At 49.0% G+C, this 19,574-nt stretch overlaps 2 protein-coding genes across 7 annotated transcripts in view; both read left to right on the top strand.

Annotated features, from left to right (window-relative positions):
- The window catches only part of LOC122381793 (hexokinase type 2-like), a 35,897-nt gene extending 27,619 nt beyond the window's left edge, over nt 1-8,278 (top strand). For 2 of the 3 annotated variants that reach the window (XM_043366435.1, XM_043366434.1), the window contains exons 3-10: nt 2,730-2,869; nt 4,000-4,215; nt 4,586-4,685; nt 4,938-5,081; nt 5,297-5,501; nt 6,577-6,693; nt 7,028-7,187; nt 7,463-8,278. In XM_043366435.1, coding sequence (XP_043222370.1) covers nt 2,730-2,869; nt 4,000-4,215; nt 4,586-4,685; nt 4,938-5,081; nt 5,297-5,501; nt 6,577-6,693; nt 7,028-7,187; nt 7,463-7,543 — 1,163 coding nt within the window. In that variant the 3' untranslated portion in view covers nt 7,544-8,278. Of the gene's footprint in view, nt 1-2,729; nt 2,870-3,999; nt 4,216-4,585; nt 4,686-4,937; nt 5,082-5,296; nt 5,502-6,136; nt 6,276-6,576; nt 6,694-7,027; nt 7,188-7,462 lie in introns of those variants that run through there. The other variant, XM_043366436.1, reaches the window with a different exon arrangement.
- Nucleotides 8,279-9,513: 1,235 nt separating this feature from the next.
- Nucleotides 9,514-15,165, top strand: LOC122381792 (loricrin-like). Of its 4 annotated transcripts, none has more exons than XM_043366432.1 (6): nt 9,514-9,659; nt 11,171-11,575; nt 11,921-12,054; nt 12,398-13,010; nt 13,208-13,236; nt 13,373-15,165. In XM_043366432.1, exons 2-6 carry the CDS (start codon nt 11,229-11,231, stop codon nt 13,402-13,404), a joined length of 1,155 nt encoding a protein of 384 aa, XP_043222367.1. In that variant the 5' UTR covers nt 9,514-9,659; nt 11,171-11,228; the 3' UTR covers nt 13,405-15,165. The 4 variants fall into 4 exon arrangements, with proteins under 4 accessions (XP_043222367.1, XP_043222366.1, XP_043222365.1 ...); XM_043366431.1 differs by having other exon boundaries at nt 9,549-9,731; XM_043366430.1 differs by having other exon boundaries at nt 9,549-9,789.
- Nucleotides 15,166-19,574: the final 4,409 nt, after the last annotated feature.

The raw sequence follows: 19,574 nt of genomic DNA, 5'->3' as shown, positions 1-19,574 counted from the left end.
CATCAACATCTTGATTTTTTCTAAAAGATAGCGATAACTGATAACTAATAACTTACCATTCATTTTGAAATCACGGCGGTAGGTACACCAACACATGGCACTGAAAACAGCAAAAGACGGAATGGCGGAATGTCGTATGGAGCCCTAAAACGCAGCTCGAATTGAGCCCGAAAAGGAAGACGAACTGATGCCGCTTTCGGGGCTAATGTACTTTGAGCCCGAAAAGGGCGCCTAACTGATCCCGATTTTAAAATCATACAGATTTGAGCCCTGTTTTGGCACTCATATGAGCCCTTATTCAAAAATGTTCTCAAAGTGTTTTCTGAGTGTACGACTCCAGACACCGCGGCCAAATGTGTTTAGTTGTTACGTGACCTTTGCACCTAGGGTTGACCTCATTCAATGTCGATCGGGTTGTTCGGTGACTTCCGTAAACACCTCGCGGTTCTTAGAAGGCAGTGGCGTGGATTTCTTATTGGGGTTTCCAATTATTTAGACGGCCTGTATTTGTAAGTATTCAGAGTTCCGGCATAGCTACAGCCAAAGAGATGTTTGATTACCTGCAGCGGCTGGAGATTGAGTTTTATTAAGCATAACTGCGCAGTACAAGTCGCTTGTGGACACTAAAGTGGAAAGATAAAATTTTGAACGTGTCACGTTAATCAACCGCCCAACAGAAAGTCGCCAACTGAGCATCCCATATATTTATTAGACGATAGCTCTCTGAAATAATATTTGCACTTCCGCTAATGCGTAATATCTACATTATACAGCGTAAGATCTACGTAATACAGCGGTATTATATTTTGAATCCGCCGGAGGTGCCTAAGTGATAGTTACCTTATAAAAAAAAACACGACTGTTACCAGGCTGAGGCCACACCCATGCCCCCGCGGTGGTCCTGGCCCGATATTTCTGCCCCTGACGACGTGCCGTTTCCCGTGTGTTGATACCCGACTCGTGTCGTGCCAGCTCCCCGTCTCCGGGAACCGTGAGCACCATTTGGGCCGTTCCGAACCAAACGACTCCATTGCCGTGTCGCGCCCTGCTGTCAAAAATAGCGCCGCCGCGCGGTGACGTCTGTGGTTCGGCGGCGCGCCCTCGTCCGCCACGTGCCGCCGCTGCACGTGAGGACTGCCGCGACCACCGTCACCACTGTCATGAGCCAGGGACGTGGACGCTGGCTAGGCGCGGCGACACTGTCATTTGTCACTCCGGTCGGCTTTCCGGGGATCGCACATAACGGCTGTCAATGGAGCCCGATGCATCCTTTTGGTGTCCGTGTCAGCTGTACGACGTCCACGTATGTACACTGGTTCGAGCTGTGTCAAATAACAAGAAAATTTATTTTTCAAATTGTTCGTGGTAACGCCTTCTGGGGGCTAGCTATCACGCCGTCTTCCAATCATTTTCATTTGGTATGGCTATGGGTCCAGATACGCTCCTGGCCGTATTGCTCCCGCCATTTTTCTTATCGCGTCGCATTTTGTCACGGCTCAGAGCCGACAGTCACCGTTCCGCCATGGGCTTGGCCGCCGAGCCCCACCTCTGACGTCATTCACCGCCCGCGGAGACGACCCAATGGCAGGGGGCGGGGCTGGGGATGGAGAGGTGCGCGCGCCGTCTCCCGGCCCGGGGATGCGGCGTCATCGACCTTGGACTGGTGTGAAGGACACCTCTGCCAGCCGCGCGGTCCGCCCTCGGGCGTTCGTGACCTAGCCGCGGGGCAGATGACTACGGCCGAACGCTGCTGATTACACACAATTATACCCCTCTGACGAGTGCCGAGAGCTGAGGATGATTTAGCTCTTTCTGGCCTGCCTTGTCTCGATGTAGCATGAGTTGCGCCGTGCATGATTTACAAAATTTGTCCAATATTTATTTATCTATAGCTGAAAATCATGGTTGATCAGGATGAATAGCGCTTTCTTTTGTTAAATTATCTGGACGTTATTACACGGCTCATTTCCAGACGCGTCATGCTCAAAAAGCTCAATTTTCCAGTTTGTTTGAACTACGAGGCAGAACCAGACACCAAGTCCTTAATCCTAAGTAGTCAGCACTCGTTCCAGATGCATTTGTTTCTCACCGAATTCACCGTCTTTACTTGTGGGGAGTGGAATGCGCTAAAAGCGTGAGCAGCGAACGGCTGCATGTCGTGCGGCACAGTCTATCCGCCAGTGCGGCGGCTGGACAGGAGGTGCCGTGCGGTACAGTCTAGATGCAGGCGTTACTGCTAGCGCCATCTATGGACAGTGACGTCAAGCTTGACTGGACGGGAGGTGCTATGCGGTACAGTCTGGATTCAGGCGTTACCACTAGCGTCATCTATTGACATTGATGTCAAGCGGACTGGAGATGCTGCGCGGTGCAGTCTAGATGCAGGCGTTACTACTAGCGCCATCTAGGGATAGTGACGTCAAGCTTGACTGGACGGGAGATGCCGTGCGGTGCAGTATGGATTCAGGCGTTACCACTAGCGTAGTCTATTGACAATATTGTCAATAATTCTGAGTACATACAGAAGTCATAGCCATTAATGTTTTCAATTGTCACCTGGATAATTATGAATTAGAGGGGAGGCCAGCGTGGTCAGGGCGATTTGCGCCGTATTTGCAAGTTATATTAAATATGTGTGTTTTATCAATGCCCTCAATATGCCGGTGTCTATGTTTTTGCCTTGCGAGCTATCTGAAATGAATCACTTACCTATCGTCTTATTGTTGCAGAACGTGGCCGGTTTCTCGCTCTGGACTTGGGAGGAACCAACTTCCGTGTGCTCCTAATAGAGCTGGACGACGGCGACTTCAAGATGGAGTCCCGGATCTTTGCCGTACCGCATCACATTATGACCGGATCTGGGAAAGATGTAAGTACCACTACCCACGCAGTCAGACTGACAACAATGCACAGCCAAAATGTGAGAAATGTTTCTCACACATACGACCACATGATATTGAACGGTCACTTCTACATATGTCAAAAGGTAAATCAAGTGTGGCATTTTACCTGGAAGATGATTAAAGCAATGCCAGTTTTTCGTTTCTCGTAAGGGCATAACTCCCCGAGTTGCCTGGAACGCATGGTGATTGGTGAGGATAGACACTGCCGTGTTTCTGAGGCAATGGTTACATAAGGGGCTCAAGGCGACGCTCCCAAGCGAAGCGACCTACATCGTCGATAAATTCCAGACACACTGGAATGTGTCTGGTGCAATGAAATAGCTGCCGCAGCCGAGCATTCCATGGAGTAGAACACGGCTCAATGGGCTTTTCATCAAATGATAGAGAGCTATTCATAAATCACTCCCTAGTCCCTATGAGTGCACTAAAGGGCTCAGCGTTACTACTTGTATACATCAAACCCTAGACAAAAGCTGATATTGATTGGCATTGGCTAATACCTACTGCGCCGTAGTATGTCCCTAGTGCACCGCAGATAGGCTATCCTACGGCAAAGCTCGAGAATTACGCGGTATCGCCTGATTTATACGTCATTGGTGGTCGGTAGATCCCCATCCTGACCGTATCTAATCCTCTGTAATCGTAGCCGTGGTGTAATTCGCTCCGCTGGCTTTGTATACTGCTTTAGCTAAAGTCTATTGTCACTCAAAAAGGTTGCGTTGCTGAAGATCGGCCCGAATACTTTATAATTTCGTTGTAAATATAAAGCGTAAGTATAAACTATAAATATTGTTGGAGCCATGAATTTTTACTCGTTGGTACTAAGATACCGTTTACATCATTCTTAGTTAGTTACTCGTTTTACCCATTGCGTGGCCTTCTTACTGAAATCACTCCAACGAAGGCATTTCCAGCTTATTTTAATATGAATATTGAATAGCGGTTCGAAAGATAAATGCATCATCCCATAGACCTTTGTATACAGAGGTCTATGATCATCCATATCGCCTAGTAGCTTCGTTGGTATTTACTCTCTCGTTCTACTCTCTTCTTGTTCTCGTTCTCGTAACCCAGGTCTCTCGTTCTCCGCCCACAGTTGTTTGACCACATCGCCGAGTGTCTGTCGACGTTCGCGCACGCACAGCACATTGAGCACGAGGTGCTGCCGCTGGGCTTCACGTTTAGCTTTCCGTGCAGCCAGCACGGCCTGACCGAGGCCCGGCTGGCGCAGTGGACCAAAGGCTTCAGCTGCAGCGGAGTCGAGGGGGAGGATGTTGTCCGACTGCTGGAGGAGGCCATCCAAAGACGGAATGTGAGTGGCGGCAGTGCAGAAACTTGCGGCATTTTGAGATAACACCACATTATTTACAGTCATTTTAGTTTAGTGAATATACGAGTATTCAAATCGACACTACAACTAGGTAATGAGCCAACTCTTATTGCTGCTTGATAATACAGCGATTGTTAGTGGTTGTCTCTTCCGTCTCCAATGTCTATCACAACTCTTCGTGTGGTTATGTAATTCGCATTTCATGACTTATCATAAGACCCTGTCATGCTCTTCAGTCTTGACCTAACGCCACTGTGATCTTTAGTGCACCGGTATCGCTCTCCCCGATAGCAGTAGACGTTTTTCGGCCTCAAAGCCGAGCGATACTATCCAGTTCTTATCGTGTTCGCAGGACGTCCAGATAAAGGTCTGTGCCGTGCTGAACGATACAACCGGCACACTGATGTCCTGTGCATGGAAGAAGCACGACACATACGTCGGCCTGATTATTGGTGGGTTTCAGATGTTATTGACCGTATATCTGAATCGTGATTAAGGTCGTAATGCGTACCCGTTCAAATCATTTATTTACATGATAGGGTATTGCATAATCGTCATGCTGTCATCCAATGATCGGAGGAATTGGACGCTCCATTTCTTTTTAATTCGCTTGATCTATTTATTCAAATCTTCGCTAGATGCTTTCAATACGGACTGAACGTTCACCAGGCGGTCTTTTCACGCTATCCTCTATCTTTTGTCAGGCACGGGCACGAACGCGTGCTATGTGGAGCGTCTGGAGAACGTGGAGCTGTGGGACGGTAGCTGGGAGGAGCCGAAACAGGTCATCGTCAACACCGAGTGGGGCGCGTTCGGCAGCAAGGGCGAGCTCGACCACGTGCTCACAGGTCAGTCCGCGGCCGGTATGGTGAACTGAAATGCTAGGTACGCCGTACGCGTCAAAGCTAGACAAGACTGGATTGGCAAGTTCTAACGCGACATCCCCTGTGCCTCCTCCAGCCCGAATGTATTATACCATTCACTAAACAATCGGTTTATGGCACCGATTCACCACTCTTCTGTCGGCTGCGGGTTGATCCAGATCAATGACTCCCTTTTCCAGAGTACGACCGCGAGATCGACCAGCACTCGATCAACCCCGGACGTCAGGTGTTTGAGAAAATGATCAGCGGCATGTACATGGGAGAGCTGGTGCGGCTGGTGCTGCAGAGACTGACCAAGAAGGGCCTGCTGTTCGGCGGCCTGGGCTCCGAGGAGCTCGCAGAGAAGGGCAGCTTCTACACCAAATACGTCACAGAGGTCGAGAGGTAAGCGACGTAAATGAAACTTAATTAGTTACAGCAAACACTTTCAGAAATCTTTTTAGATCTAATTAGCCTAGAATGCAGATATACGAGTATAACATGAAACCGTATTGATCTTTAAACGCAAGATGTCATTGCTGTTAGAGTCTGGTTGACCGCATATCTTCATAGACATCTGAAATAATTTCAGGGTGGATGCCGGGGAGGGGAGGAAGGGTTGAACACTTGTCCTACCGCCAAATGACGAGCGCCGTACCTAGGCACACGTGTGATGCTCAGCGTCTACAGGTGTTCGACTCATGACGTAAACGGTTAGCTGCCCCATCCGCTTAATCCCGGGAGTTTAATCCCCGGAGTTTAACGTAACATGCTTGCACTTTTAAATCGTAACGTTATTTGTGAATAATCAATTTATCAATACCAGCGAACATGATCTCAAGCGACATTACCACATTACACCAACTGAAGTCATGGATATCTTTTTTAGAACAGCCCACACAAGATTATCTAGATAATCAGGCATATAACCGTTGTCGACATTGGCGAGTAGGTACTCCAACTGCGTATGATGCTGGAGGAGCTTCCTCCATTGAACAGTGACAACCCTGCTCTGCCCTCTCACTCCCCCTCTGACCCAGTGACGCGCCGGGCGACTACACCAACTGTCGGATGGTGCTCCCCGCTCTGACCCCTCACTCCCCCTCTGACCCAGTGACGCGCCGGGCGACTACACCAACTGTCGGATGGTGCTCCCCGCTCTGACCTCTGACCCCCTCCTCCTATACAGTGACGCGCCGGGCGACTACACCAACTGTCGGATGGTGCTCCCCGCTCTGACCCCTCACTCCCCCTCTGACCCAGTGACGCGCCGGGCGACTACACCAACTGTCGGATGGTGCTCCCCGCTCTGACCCCTCACTCCTCTGACCCAGTGACGCGCCGGGCGACTACACCAACTGTCGGATGGTGCTCCCCGCTCTGACCCCTCACTCCCTCTGACCCAGTGACGCGCCGGGCGACTACACCAACTGTCGGATGGTGCTCCCCGCTCTGACCCCTCACTCCTCCTCTGACCCAGTGACGCGCCGGGCGACTACACCAACTGTCGGATGGTGCTGGAGGAGCTCGGTCTGGACAATGCCACGGACGAGGACTGTGAGAACGTCCGATACGTCTGCGAGGTGGTCTCCAGGAGGTGGGTACCGACAGTGGATCGACCGCTGCTCCCAAAAGGAGCGAAGTTAGCCCTGCTGACAGTCGAGACTAATCTTATTTTCCGACTTATAAGTAGCCTTTTTGTCTTAGCTCCCGGTGTGCAAGTGGCCTTTTAAGGCGGACTTTGTAAATATAGATTGTAATTATAAGTAGATGCCTTTATTTTGTGCAAAAAAGTATAATAGTCCCTCATTAATTGGTCACAACAAGTGTGCATGACTACCATGAAGAGTTAACGTTCATCGATGGTATGACTGAAACCTCTCTCTGACGCGCGCTGCCGAGCTCACCGTCCTGTCGTCTGATGTCGCCAGAGCGGCGTTCCTGGTGGGCACCGGTCTGGCGGTGCTGCTCAACAAGATGAACCGGCCGTCGGTAACGGTCGGCGTGGACGGCTCCGTGTACCGCTACCACCCGCACGTGCACCGGCTCATGTGCGAACAGATCAACCAGCTCATCAACCCCGGCATCCAGGTGAGCCATCTTAGCTAGGTTATGTGATGTAAGTCGCTTCCAGGGTGTATGGAAATGATCCACGGACAACAATAGAATAAAAGATGGGTGGTGTCGCCCTTCTATGTATAATGTATATGTGTCACCCGTTTCTATATGCTCCTTTCATACGACTCAAGTTTGCGAAAATAATACGGTAATAAAGTAATCGGCAGCGCAATATGCTCCGTCATTTTCATTTATTTTCCTCAGCTGTGCTAAACCTTACCGTCAATGACCGCTGTCGTTTATTTCAGTTTGAGCTGATGCTCTCGGAGGACGGCAGCGGACGTGGCGCCGCCCTGGTGGCCGCCGTCGCAAGTCGGACAAACTCATGAAGCCCCAGTGATGGTCCAAGTCTCGCTATAACCTGGGTCACGGGCTGGCGGCGGCGGCCGGCCGAGCGGTGACAGGCCGGAGGGGCAGTCCACGAGGGAATCTCAGCGGCCCGCTGAGCACGCGGCCACACACAGACACACAGACATACAGACCGTCCGTCCGGGCCGGGGCCGCTCTCCAGTCCTCTGTCTCTCTGCCATTCCACGAGGCGGCGCCGCTGAACATGAGGTGACCGGCCGCTGGACGGATCGGGAGTCGGGACAGCGGCGGGGTACGCACGAGGGTCGGGACGGCGGCGGGTGGGGTATGCACGAGGTCAGCCGCCCCGGCGAGGTGTGGCGCCGCGCTGGCAATCGTGACGAGATGAGAGGCCTTAGTTGCTTGTGCTGTTCTGTTGCAGCGCCCATCACGTCGTGGTATAGTCGTCGGGAATATGTCAAATCATGTGGTCATACGAGCTACAAACGAGCGACGCATGACGGAACTGCTAAGCGTATTGATTATTGTTGTGATTGTTGGATATTGGATCTTCAGCTATGGCATGAAGAATGTAATTTTTCGTAGGTTTTAGACATGAATAAACTATGAGAGTGAGGTGGCAGTGGCACGGTTCGATAAATAATTATAATATGCCTAGCATTCGCCCGTCAGCACGCATAGATCATTATTTTAAGGATGTGTTTATTGAATAAAGTGTACTCGAAGACAGCGAGACGAGAGTATACAGTTTGAATTATGTACAGTTTTTTTCTCGTTCACCGTATGAACGGATATGATGGAAATAAATCGCCTTTAAACGTATGCTAGAGGCGAAATGGTCTATGCTATGGTTTTGAGGCTATTCCGCACAATCAAATATTAGATAAAGCAGGGGTGCGGAGCCGGAGCCGGAGCCGCCGGAGCCGGCACATTTTTGCCCGGAGCCGGAGCCGGAGACGGAGCCGCCATAACGTTTCACCCGGAGCCAGAGCCGGAGCCGAATTTTATTTCTCCGTAGCCGGAGCCGGAGCCGAAGCTGTCTGAAATTTCCACGGCTCCGCATCCCTGGATAAAAGAAATTCAGATCCATGGGAGAAAGCCGCATGGCATGCTTCCTTTTTCGGAGGCTCACCCGGCTACATCACTCAACAGCGAGTGAATTGGTTATAACGTTATGTTAGCATGATGTGAGACGTGAGACGCTAAAGCCTAAAGGCAGTTGCTTTGGAGCAGCTTGCAACCGAGGTGCGTGCAGCTCGCCAAGTGAGGAGGGCCGAGGCCATTGGACGGAGGCCTGCATGTTTGGCTGAGCCACTTCAGTGTCTGGCTGGCGAAGCGAGCCGGTGTTCCAGCGGCCGCGAACGGGCACCGGGTACTGGGTGGAGCTGAGCGCTGTGCGCTTTTTGTGTTTTATGGTGGTCTGGTGCAAAGCATAGGTTTGCCGCCTCGTGATCAGGTAAGATCGGTCGAAAGTCGATACCTGTGCCGTCTCAAGATATCTTCGAATTTGTCACTGCCGTCCGTGCTCACGTGTGGGTATATCTTATTCTCGGCAGTGGCGGTGGAACGCCTTCAATGAAGGGGGGGGGGTGGGGGCACTGTCGCCCCGTTCCGCCGCCTATGATTTTCGGCATTATTTGGCATTTGTTGAGGCTGTTGCTTTTTCTCTCAAAACTTCATCAATTGCAATTCGTCTTTTTTTAAAGGTGAGACTTTCGTCTTTCATTGGAATAAGTTACTTTGCGTTTGACTCTCCGTATCTTGGTTGTAGATCTAACAAAACAGCCTGAGCCTATTTTGTGATCGTTATCGACACGGTCTTCAGCTCAGCGCAAGCTCAGCGTCACCTCACATCATCCATCCATCCATTTCAAATGCCTTATATTGCTACGAAATCAAAGCAATTAATCTTAGAATTCACGCAAAACAGCAAGTACAAACATTTAGCGGCTGTGTCTATACAAGCGAATGTCTTTCATGCGCCATTACTGAAGCTGCCATGCATCACACGCCCACACCTCATCATCAACCTCAACCTCATCAACCTCATGACCTCAACTAACTCAATAATACAGTGGCAGCAATTGGCACAATTATCACAGAAAATCCCATGAGAATCGACTTGTATGGCCTAAGGTAAACTCAGGAGTTCAGACTTGTTTTCTTGCGGCCATTTACTCTTCATCAATACATGAGGGGGTTGGATTTGTGATTACAAATTGAAATGCAAGGGCGGGGTTGCTGGAAGTGCAGGCTGCAGAGAAGGGTCAGTCCCTATTAGGTCACTAAGATATGGGAATGTGATGTGATTTCATTGTTGATGTACTGGGGAATGGGGATTGTTGTTATGCGTAATGTTGATGTAATTGCCTGTAGCTCTCAGTTTTTCATCTTTTTTTTAAATTTGAAAGCAAAATGATTACTCTAAATGTTTCAACAATTCCTTAACTGTATTTCTGTTCTATACCTATATATTAATCTGCTGAAGTGGATAGATTAATCTGCATTTCTGCATTTACTTAAGGTACTGAAACAATTCGAATTGCCCGTCAAATGATGATGACAAATCTAGGACATGAATGCTTCATTTTTTCCATATATGCTGGGGAATGATGAACAGTGGGGACTGGGTAATTATACTATTTGATTGGCAAATGGCATGCATAGGCATAGCTTCTTCAATGTCCTTTACCTTCTTATCTGTATTTTTGGTATTGCTAGGTTGGTAGGCATTTATAGTCACCGTGGGTAATGTCTTTCATTCATTCTCTTCCTCTCTGAACTCCCATTCCAGCTGCCTTTTCTTATTGGAAAAAGTTTGAACATGTTGTACAATTTTCATCCCTATAAAATCATGTAATTGTCTTTTAGCTGTCAAAGTTCCAAAATCATTTGGTATCATTCATATTAAGCTTGATCATCATATTAAAGTTTTGTTACATGGAACAAGTGGAAAATATTGCTGAAATTAGCAACAAAAACAAAAAAATAATGTTTGGGTGTCGTGCTATTCTGCATCCAATTTCCAAGCCTAGCACTGGCTCATTGCATTCGTATTGATGAAGGTCATGAATTTCTGGCTTGGGAACAAGTGTGAAAAAGTGAACTTTTTATGTTTAGCTCATAAAAATTGATAGCCCTTCATTGGCAGCACCTAGTATGCCCTTGACTGGTGTTCCTTTGAGCAAAGTGAATAAATTAATTTAAGATGATTAGATATTGATATAAGGCACTCCTGCTCTTGCATAAATCAACGACAAAGGTATTATCACTGGGATTGTTTTTTCTTTGAGGGTAAGCCTTCCAGTGAGGAGACACAATCCCTCACAAAGCTGCTGAAAGGTGTACTTTACCTAATGGTCTTTATTCATTATGTAAGTGGATTCTTTGAGCTTTTCCTACATATTTTCTTATCTGAATCTGTTAAAGTATTTTTGCAATGTATATTCTAAAGCATGCTGTTACGAGCTATTGCCATAGGGGGCTTTGATTCTGTCAGATGAGAGAAGAGAGCTCAATATTTGCTTCAAGAGGAAGAAATATTGTAAGGTAATTAACTACTTTTTCGAATTTAAAGTACTTCTGATGGGTAGAATCTAAAATAACCGAGGTTTTCCAGCCTATTATGCTTGTTCTCTCTATTTCAGGATAGTGAGCTAAAGGCAGTGACGGCCGATGAGAAGCTAGCTCAAAACAAACACAGCCATGCCGACGTGCACCCGCACCAACATATTTGGTGTGCAGGACCGTTTCCAGTGTCCGGAGCGGGGCGGTGACCCGCGCGACCGCTACTGCTGCGGCACGCGCAAGGACCGCCACTGCTGCGCCACCGACCCTCTGGACGCCCTGTCCGGGGGCGGCGGGTTCGGCAGTTTCGGCGGCGGCGGCGGTAGCTCTGGCGGGGGCAGCTATGGCGGAGGCGGCGGCGGCGGGTCCATCGGGGGCGGCGGCGGCAGCGGCAGTTACGGAGGCGGAGGTGGCAGCAGTAGCGGCGGGTACTCCGGAGGCGGAGGAAGCAGCGGGAGAGGCGGCATGCGCTCCAACCAGAAGGAGTGAGTATAGGGAATGATGTCCGCTCTTTGCCAGGGGTATGAACTGACCACTTGCTCCTTCCAGGATGCAAGATGCTTTTCGTGATGTTGTCACGTTTTGTCCTTTTTTGCGAATGCTGCATGGTGTGTCGTGCTATTTGCGAGTCTCATAAGTGCTATCATCTCTCGTTCGATATAAAAGCAATCTCTGCCATCTTCATCAGCCAGTCCCTATCATGCTCACTCAGCTCAGTTGCGGTCAACTTTCCGTGCCGCCGGGTGTCCGTCTGGACGTCTGTCCTCTGATCGGTCGTCTACTGCAGCGTGTACTGATCGGTCGTGTCTCGGCGTCTGTGCCTGCCGCAGTGCGGAGCTCGGCGCCGGCCTCGGCAGTGGCTTCTCTCTGCTGCTGCTGGCACTCTGCTGCCTCTGCTGTCTCCGCTGTCCGTTCTGTCCCATCAACAAGATGAGAAAACGCCGATCGCAGGGCCGACGCGGCTGTAAGTCGGCTCAGTCTTCGGTTCTCGCCGAACGCGGGACTGTACTCCTTGGGGCTTCTGCTCATCGGTTAAGACTTAAACCTTTTTTTCTGTGGACTGGTATCCAATGCTCTAGGTTTTCGTTTTTTATGAACATTGGTGAAACAGACCCACTGTTAGTCTTCTTTCTTGTTTCAAACTTCAACCACTGTGCTAGAGCTGTTTGCTCGTAACAAGTCAACCTGGTAATTTGCTCATTTATAGTTTCGCTCTTCACGTTACATCTCTCTGGTTGGTCATCTCGCATTACCTCCCTCGACGTGGATGTGATGTTTTACCGTCCCCGCTCCCGTCTGTTCGTCAGCCGGCAGCAACGGAGCGCCTGACGTTCCCATGGGCCGTGTCGACCCGCCGCCACCGCAGCCGCCCAGTTTCCCGCAGCCAGACAGCAGCGGCGGCGGCTACCCTGGTGGCGGTGGAGGTTACCCTGGCGGCGGTGGCGGTGGTTACCCAGGTGGCGGCGGTGGCTACCCTCAGCCGACCAACGGTGGCGGTGGCTACCCCGGAGGCGGCGGCGGCGGCTACCCTGGAAGCGGCGGCGGTGGCTACCCTGGCAGTGGCGGCGGCGGCTACCCTGGAAGCGGCGGCGGTGGCTACCCTGGCAGTGGCGGAGGAGGCGGCGGCTACCCTGGCAGTGGTGGAGGAGGCGGTGGCTACCCTGGTAGCGGCGGCGGTGGTGGCGGCGGCTACCCTCCTCAGCCCCAGCCGTCGCAGCCCGCCCCACCGGGCTGGGCCGACCCCTCAGCTCCGTCTGCCCCTGGCAGCGGCGGTGGAGGCTGGGCGCCGCCCGGAATACCAACGCCGGCATCGGGAGGCGGCGGCTGGAACGCGCCGTCCCCGGCCGCCCCCGCCCCCGCCCCCGCCTCGACCGGCGGCGGCGGCGGCGACTGGAGGAGCGACATAGACAAAATGATGGGGTGAGTGGGAGGACTGCTGATGAATGGGCTTGTTGGCGCTCACTCGTAAAACGCCGATGCTGTCAGCAGTGGGCGGTCGTTATTAACTGTTAGACATCCTACCCATGTTTGACATTGAGGGTAAATGTTTTTGTGTGAGCGGTTGATTGTGGGTTGTTGGTTAACAAATGACACGGTGATCTTTGCTTCTGTTTCAGCTTCGGAGATCCTGGCGAAAAGAAAGGCGGTAAGTAAAAAACAAAAATGCTTACATCGTGTTTTATTATCTATCAAAGATGGTCTTTGGAACATGCATAAATTACACATGAAAATGAATTTGTGCCATGTATTGACCATCCCATCTTCCCGTCTGCTCGTTTCAGACAAGCCACCGCCGTACAATCCCAACTACTAGAGCGGGCCTCGTTCATGCCATCTAGTGAGCGTCAACGCCAACTGTAATGCCGCTGCTTCCCACCGCTTGGCTCGCCACGCCAGTCGCAACACTCTACAATGCCTGTCACGGTCAGCCCCAGCTCAACTGCTTCCCTCAGTACGTAATCTTTGACTGAAGGACGGCACGGCATCGCGGGGAACTCAGTCAGCTCTGTCACTGATGGAGCAGCTGTGCAATGTGTTCATCTTCCATGCACCATTCGTGAGATGCTAGGATACTACTTAGGAGCAGAGTGCTACCTTCACGGCACCACTCGGGAAATGCTAGGGCAGAGTGCTAGGCTGAGTGTCAGCAGTAGGTAGGCGCGGCTTACGGGGCTGGTGCTCGGGTTAATGTCTGTCGATAGGGCCGCGTTGGGGTCAGGCTGGCGCTCACTAATGTCACAATACTGCCTGAAGTGGAAGACCGATAGTATTCGGGCTGATGTGATTGCAATCGAAGACTTCGAGAAGATCGGCTGGTCTGCTGCACGCCTAGTTTGCTTTATTAGCTTCCCCGCTTTCTATTCACGAACCGTGCTCCAGTCTGCACTGGCTCTATGACCTGCCCCCTCACAATCGCACTTCTCTGGCCTCTGGGTAATGGCTTGCCCAGCTTTTTTTTACTTTTTTGTCAGTATTTACCTGCATAAGGCCCGGCCAAGGTGCGCTGGACCGATGGTTGGGCGTTGATTGTGCTTGGGGACGAGAAGGACATTGCGCCTGGCTGTCGCGGGTGCTCGAGACTTATGTGAAGTAATTTCAGAGTTGATACCTCGTCGCCGTGCTAGCTTTCTTTTACCAAGAAAGACAGAGACGGGGAGTGCCCTACTCGTATGAGAATCTCCGCTGGAAATCAAAATATCGTATGTTTTTCTCAGCTTGGTGCTTGCTATAGCTACTGGACCTCCCTTCTACCTTCCTTGTGTGGATTCAACAGCTGACTTCGTCTCAAAGATAGCTGTGGTCTCTAACATTGCGGAAATATACTCCGCGTGCACTGACGTCGCATGGCCACGGCATGGTTTTGCTGGTTAAGTTAAGTCCAATAAGTTTTTTTTCGCATATGAGAGCGGGAATTAACAACTGAAGACGTGCGTAGTGATGGCTTATGTGGGGGTTTATCCAGGTACCTGAGCCGGACGCTGGTCGTTGACAACCATTTAGACACCCTTCTCTGTGTTTGTGGTAGGGCGTCGCGTCATGTTGTGTGGAGGGATTTAGATATGCTATATTGAAGTTGACACCCTTCGTTGGATGCATGTGTTTTCTTAGCTCGGAGATTTATTTCGCCTTTGCTTGACATCTCAGGAATCTTCGTTGGTCTTATTGAGAATAGTCCTCAAATTCGACGTTGCACGACTCAATTTCTTTCTATGGCACTGAAAATGATACGGAAAAGTCGTGCATGCGATGGGCGCGTTGGTTTGCAATGTTCCTGAAAAAAAAGCGTAGAGCTGCCTTGTCAAACTCTGTGAAAGCCGCGGAGTATAGTTGTGAGCGAAGTGCGGAGCATCCACTGCTTCGTAGCTTGGCGTGTCGTCCCTTTGTGTCATGTGCATGCGCCGACTGTAGATTTAGTAGTTGACGTGCGTCGACTTTAAATGTTTCACCCGTGGACTCTCATAGGTGTTCTGACTTATTTCGCCTGATAGTTACTAATTGTGGCCTGTGGGTGACCTGCTAGTTTCAGGAGATATTTTACAGATGACTGGTGTTGGCACGTCCCATTAGCTAGGTTCATCTTGCGCATAATTTTCTAACGTTGCTTCACCCTTGTGTTTTAACATGCCTGTTTTTTTTTTTTTAAGAAATGCTGTCACACTTTCGCCAGCTTATGGTCAGTGAGATTAAAACCCCACACAGTTCCTTTTGTTGGTCTGACCAATGGTAAATCGGCGAGATGCTCTCTGGTATAATCTGTGCCTTGATAAGCCGATCAATTTCCAAGCTATCTGCCGTCCGTCCGGGGGAAAATGCACATAAAATTCTATGGAATCTCTTCGCTTTCAGCAAACTGAAAGCTGTCGCCTTTGAGTGTGGTGTACGGTGCATGGGACTGAAGTTTCGTTTAAAACGGTTCGCCGCCTATGTCAAAACTTACACCGGCAGTGTACGCCATGTTTGAATTCGGTGATTTGGGCCTGAGTTATGCCAGATCGTTGGATATTTGTTTCCGTTCATGAATTCCATCGAAATCATGTCCACTGGCATTTCGACTATTTAGGAGCACTTGTTTGCACTTTTTTTCAAAACTCAATGGATATTTGCAACAAACTAGTTATTATTTATTTTATTTTGGCATAAATGATAATTTTGGATTACAGGTGAACCATTATTATCCATAACTTTGTCGTATGTTCACTGCGCACAGTCGTTTCTAGCAGATCAGCTTTGCAATGGTGATTGCTGGTTGGTTTCGATTTAAATGCCTTCTGTACCGAAGCCGTCGCCGCACTCACCTGATTTTGCAAGAGTTGTGATGATTAACTAGCTACTGGGGCATTCCACGATAGATCGACCAAAGCCGTACACCCTCATATTTTATTTTTTGCTTAAAATTGGTCTAATGGGTTGTGGTGGGCGGGGAAGCCAGCTGTGCCAAGGATTTTTTTCTTCGAACAACGGTTTCCGAGATATAGCCTCAGACAATTCCTGGAGGTCGCGCCGCAACCCTATGTTTGGCGGCTTATAACTCAGAAACTATTGGTTTTCTATGGTAAAAACTTTATATGGTTCAACTCGCAATCAACCAACAAACGTTTTGGCTATCTCGGATTTTCGATTTTTGAAAATTTTGATCACGTGACATCTTGACCTTTTTTTCGAAAAATGACCTTGATATTTTCCCAACTGAAAGTCGCAATTATGTCTGATGACGATTAAAGCCTTATCAATTTTAATTCATATGCGCAAATAAAAAAAGTGGCTTTCGGCCTGCGTTGACCTCAGGTCAGGTCATTTTTATGACCTGTCCATTATTACGAGCGGGAGTGACGCGATATCTCGAGAATAAAGCAAGATAGCGACAAGCGGTAAACGGTACAGGATTCACACGGATAAGGTCTATAATTTTTACGGAGGTCATTTTCAGGTCAGGTCAAAGATGACGTCACAGGGGTAAAAGGAAGTCAAAATAGTTTTGGCTGTACCTTTTGATCTAATAAAGAAAGAGACGTGGAACAGGCACCATTGTGTTTGCTTTCGCCTAGCGCCAGTTCGTTTTGAATTTCAATACCGATGACCTGAGGTCAGGTCAATTTCTTGACCACCCCATTATAAGTCAATTGGGGAAAAATCAGCTCCCTTGTTTTTACACTAAAACGCGTCGGAATTGCCTAATATACCATGAGTTACTTCATATACGACTAACTTTGACTACCTTGAGACCTTTTTTGCTCTTGGTCAACTGTGACGTTGCTCTTGGGTCATGTGACGTCATTATAGGTCACCAAATGTTTTTTTTGCTATAACTCCTTACAGGTTTGAGATACAGCCGCGCGGATAGGCTCATTGTGTTCAGCTCGTCAAGGCCCATCGAATGATATATATGATGACCTTAAGGTCACGTGACCTAAGGTCAACTTTTGACCTTGACCTTTCGAGGTCAACATACACATATTTCGATGCGGATCGACGAGAGGATCACGATGGTGCTATTAGTTTGTTCCTAGCTTGGATACTTTGAAAGTTATTCGAGAAAAACTTCATATATATGAAGTGCCGCCGTTTAGACTTTCTTTTACCCCTGTGACGTCATCTTTGACCTGACCTAAAAATGACCTGATTAAAAATTGTAGACCTTATCTATGTGTACTTTGTGCCGTTTACCCCTTGTCGCTATCTTGCTTTGTTCTCGAGATCTCGCTGTCGCTCCCGCTCGTAATAATGGGAAGGTCATAAAAATGACCTGACCTGAGGTCAACGCAGGCCGAAAGCCACTTTTTTATTATCGCATATGAATGACAATTGATAAGGCTTTAATCGTCATCAGACAAAATTGCGACTTTCAGTTGGGATAACATCAAGGTCACTCTTCGAAAAAAAAAGGTCAAGATGTCACGTGATCAAAATTTTCCAAAATCGAAAATCCGAGATAGCCAAAACGTTTGTTGGTTAATTGCGAGTTGAACCATATAAATTTTTACCATAGAAAACCAATAGTTTCTGAGTTATAAGCCGCCAAACATAGGGTTGCAGTGTGACCTCCAGGAACTGCCCGAGGCTATATCTCGGAAACCGTTGTTCGAAGAAAAAAATCCTTGCCACAGCTGGGTTCCCAGCCCATCACAACCCATTAGACCAATTTTAAGCAAAAAATAAAATATAAGGGTGTAAATTTTATTTATTTTTGGTCGATCTATCGTGGAATGCCCCTACTGTAACATGTGTACTTGTGTTCTGTATGACGTGCAACGCCTGATATTAATACACCTGAATTTCTCAGTTTATAAATTGATATCGTTTTATTGCGATACTTCCTACTTTTGAATTAAATGTTCACTGGGATCAGATTCAGGCCGGGGTGCACTATCCTTTTTATGCTTGTCCTCAAAGTTGAAGGTGGAGCTAAGGAGCGACAGGGCATGATTGACACCCCGCTCGAAGCTGCAAACATGTGAACGTGGGAGCACTGTATCCTCAAAGTGAGGTTAATCTTCAGTACCTTTTACTCCTTGTGATATTTTTGAACATATGACTTGCATGATCAGATGATGCATATTAGGTACGTACGCATGCATTATGCATTATGCAGTATATACTGAAGGTCCGGCTAGCTTCGTCTAGCCATCGCACCAAATTTCCTTCTAGCGCCAGACCGGCAATGCCTGAGTGATCCAGCTATGACGCATTGTCTACGTTAACAGCCGTTTTCCCCATGGCAACTTAAGGCTGGACTGTAATCAGGCATCGTTCATAGTCAGCCAACCGTGCGACGTGCAACAGAAATGCATAGAGTTGCGCCAGCCCAGACGAGCCCGCTCGACCATACCATAGCCACAGACGTTGCCAGGGGGCGTTCTGAACAAATGGTACACGTCTGCTCCGTTTGAAGCGGCTTGTCAATCTGCATTGATATAAAATGCGCTGATCTGGATGCTACTGTATGCACCGTAACGTTAGGGGAAGGGATGATCTTCAGACGGTTCCGTACGGAGTCCAGAAAAAAAGATAGATATCACATATATTGCTTGAGGCGAGGTTAACACATCTGTCTTATGTCTCGGAATTGCCATTTGTAACTTATTGAAACGAATAGTTTCCCTGAAAATGTGAAAAAAGAACTGGCTTGAAGAATTCCTCGAAAATTTGGCCCTCACGACACGCACCATCACGTACCAAACAAACAAAATCCAACTGCTCGTTCACGGAGCTGCTTGCGTGGATAAGAAAGGAAAATGTACGTTTTTTGTGGATTAGTGCGTGGATTAGTGTGTGCGAGACCCACGGATATCGCCAAGTTATTAGGCATATAATCAGGCTTCTCTGGCTCGAGATGCAAATGCAGATATCGCTTGTAATCGCGGCGTGCGTACAGGAACTTTCGGTACGCCTTGTTACATGCTTCTTGAACTTTGAAGGAACTGCGTAGACCTTTGATTACCAGTATAGCGCCTTTTGGGGCGACTAACGGAGCGAGCGAGGGGGTGAGTCTTGCACGTGCGAAATTTCGAGGGGGTACCTCAAACTGACTTGTGCACGGCACCCTACTGACCGGTTTCTAGCGATGTGCCAAATTTGAGCACAATCGGCCCAGCCGTTCTCGAGATCTGGGAGCGGCACCCTGCACGTGCGCACGTGCAAAATGGGTCCCAACTGACTTGTGCACGGCACCCTACTAACTGGTCCCTAACCGTGTACCAAATTTGAGCGCCATCGGTCCAGCCGTTCTCGAGATCTGGAAACGACCCCTGCACGTGCGCACGTGCAGCAGCACCCCAACTCTGGCACATGGATATGCAGTGCCTAGTGGGTGCCTACCTACATGCCAACTTTCAGCGCAATCGGCCAAGTAGTTACCGAGATATTGCAACAATTACAAAACTGACACCTCTTCGTTTTGCACGTGGCACGTGCATAAGGGGTCACCCACATGCATCGGGAATAGTCCAATACTTGGTAGAAGGAATGAAGCTACCGTACAAAAAT

Source organism: Amphibalanus amphitrite, unplaced genomic scaffold (genome assembly GCF_019059575.1).
Source record: "Amphibalanus amphitrite isolate SeventyFive unplaced genomic scaffold, NRLGWU_Aamphi_draft 000127F_arrow, whole genome shotgun sequence".
NCBI classification, from domain to species: Eukaryota; Metazoa; Arthropoda; class Thecostraca; order Balanomorpha; family Balanidae; genus Amphibalanus; species Amphibalanus amphitrite.
This window is presented reverse-complemented; position numbering and strand designations above follow the sequence as displayed.

Excerpts from the sequence above, each read along its gene's own strand:
- LOC122381792 (XM_043366432.1), top strand. The coding sequence starts at position 11,229 with ATGCCGACGTGCACCCGCACCAACATATTTGGTGTGCAGGACCGTTTC. Across the intron at positions 11,576-11,920 it reads ATGCGCTCCAACCAGAAGGA|TGCGGAGCTCGGCGCCGGCC; the intron begins GTGAGTATAGGG and ends TGCCTGCCGCAG. Across the intron at positions 13,011-13,207 it reads GACATAGACAAAATGATGGG|CTTCGGAGATCCTGGCGAAA; the intron begins GTGAGTGGGAGG and ends CTTCTGTTTCAG.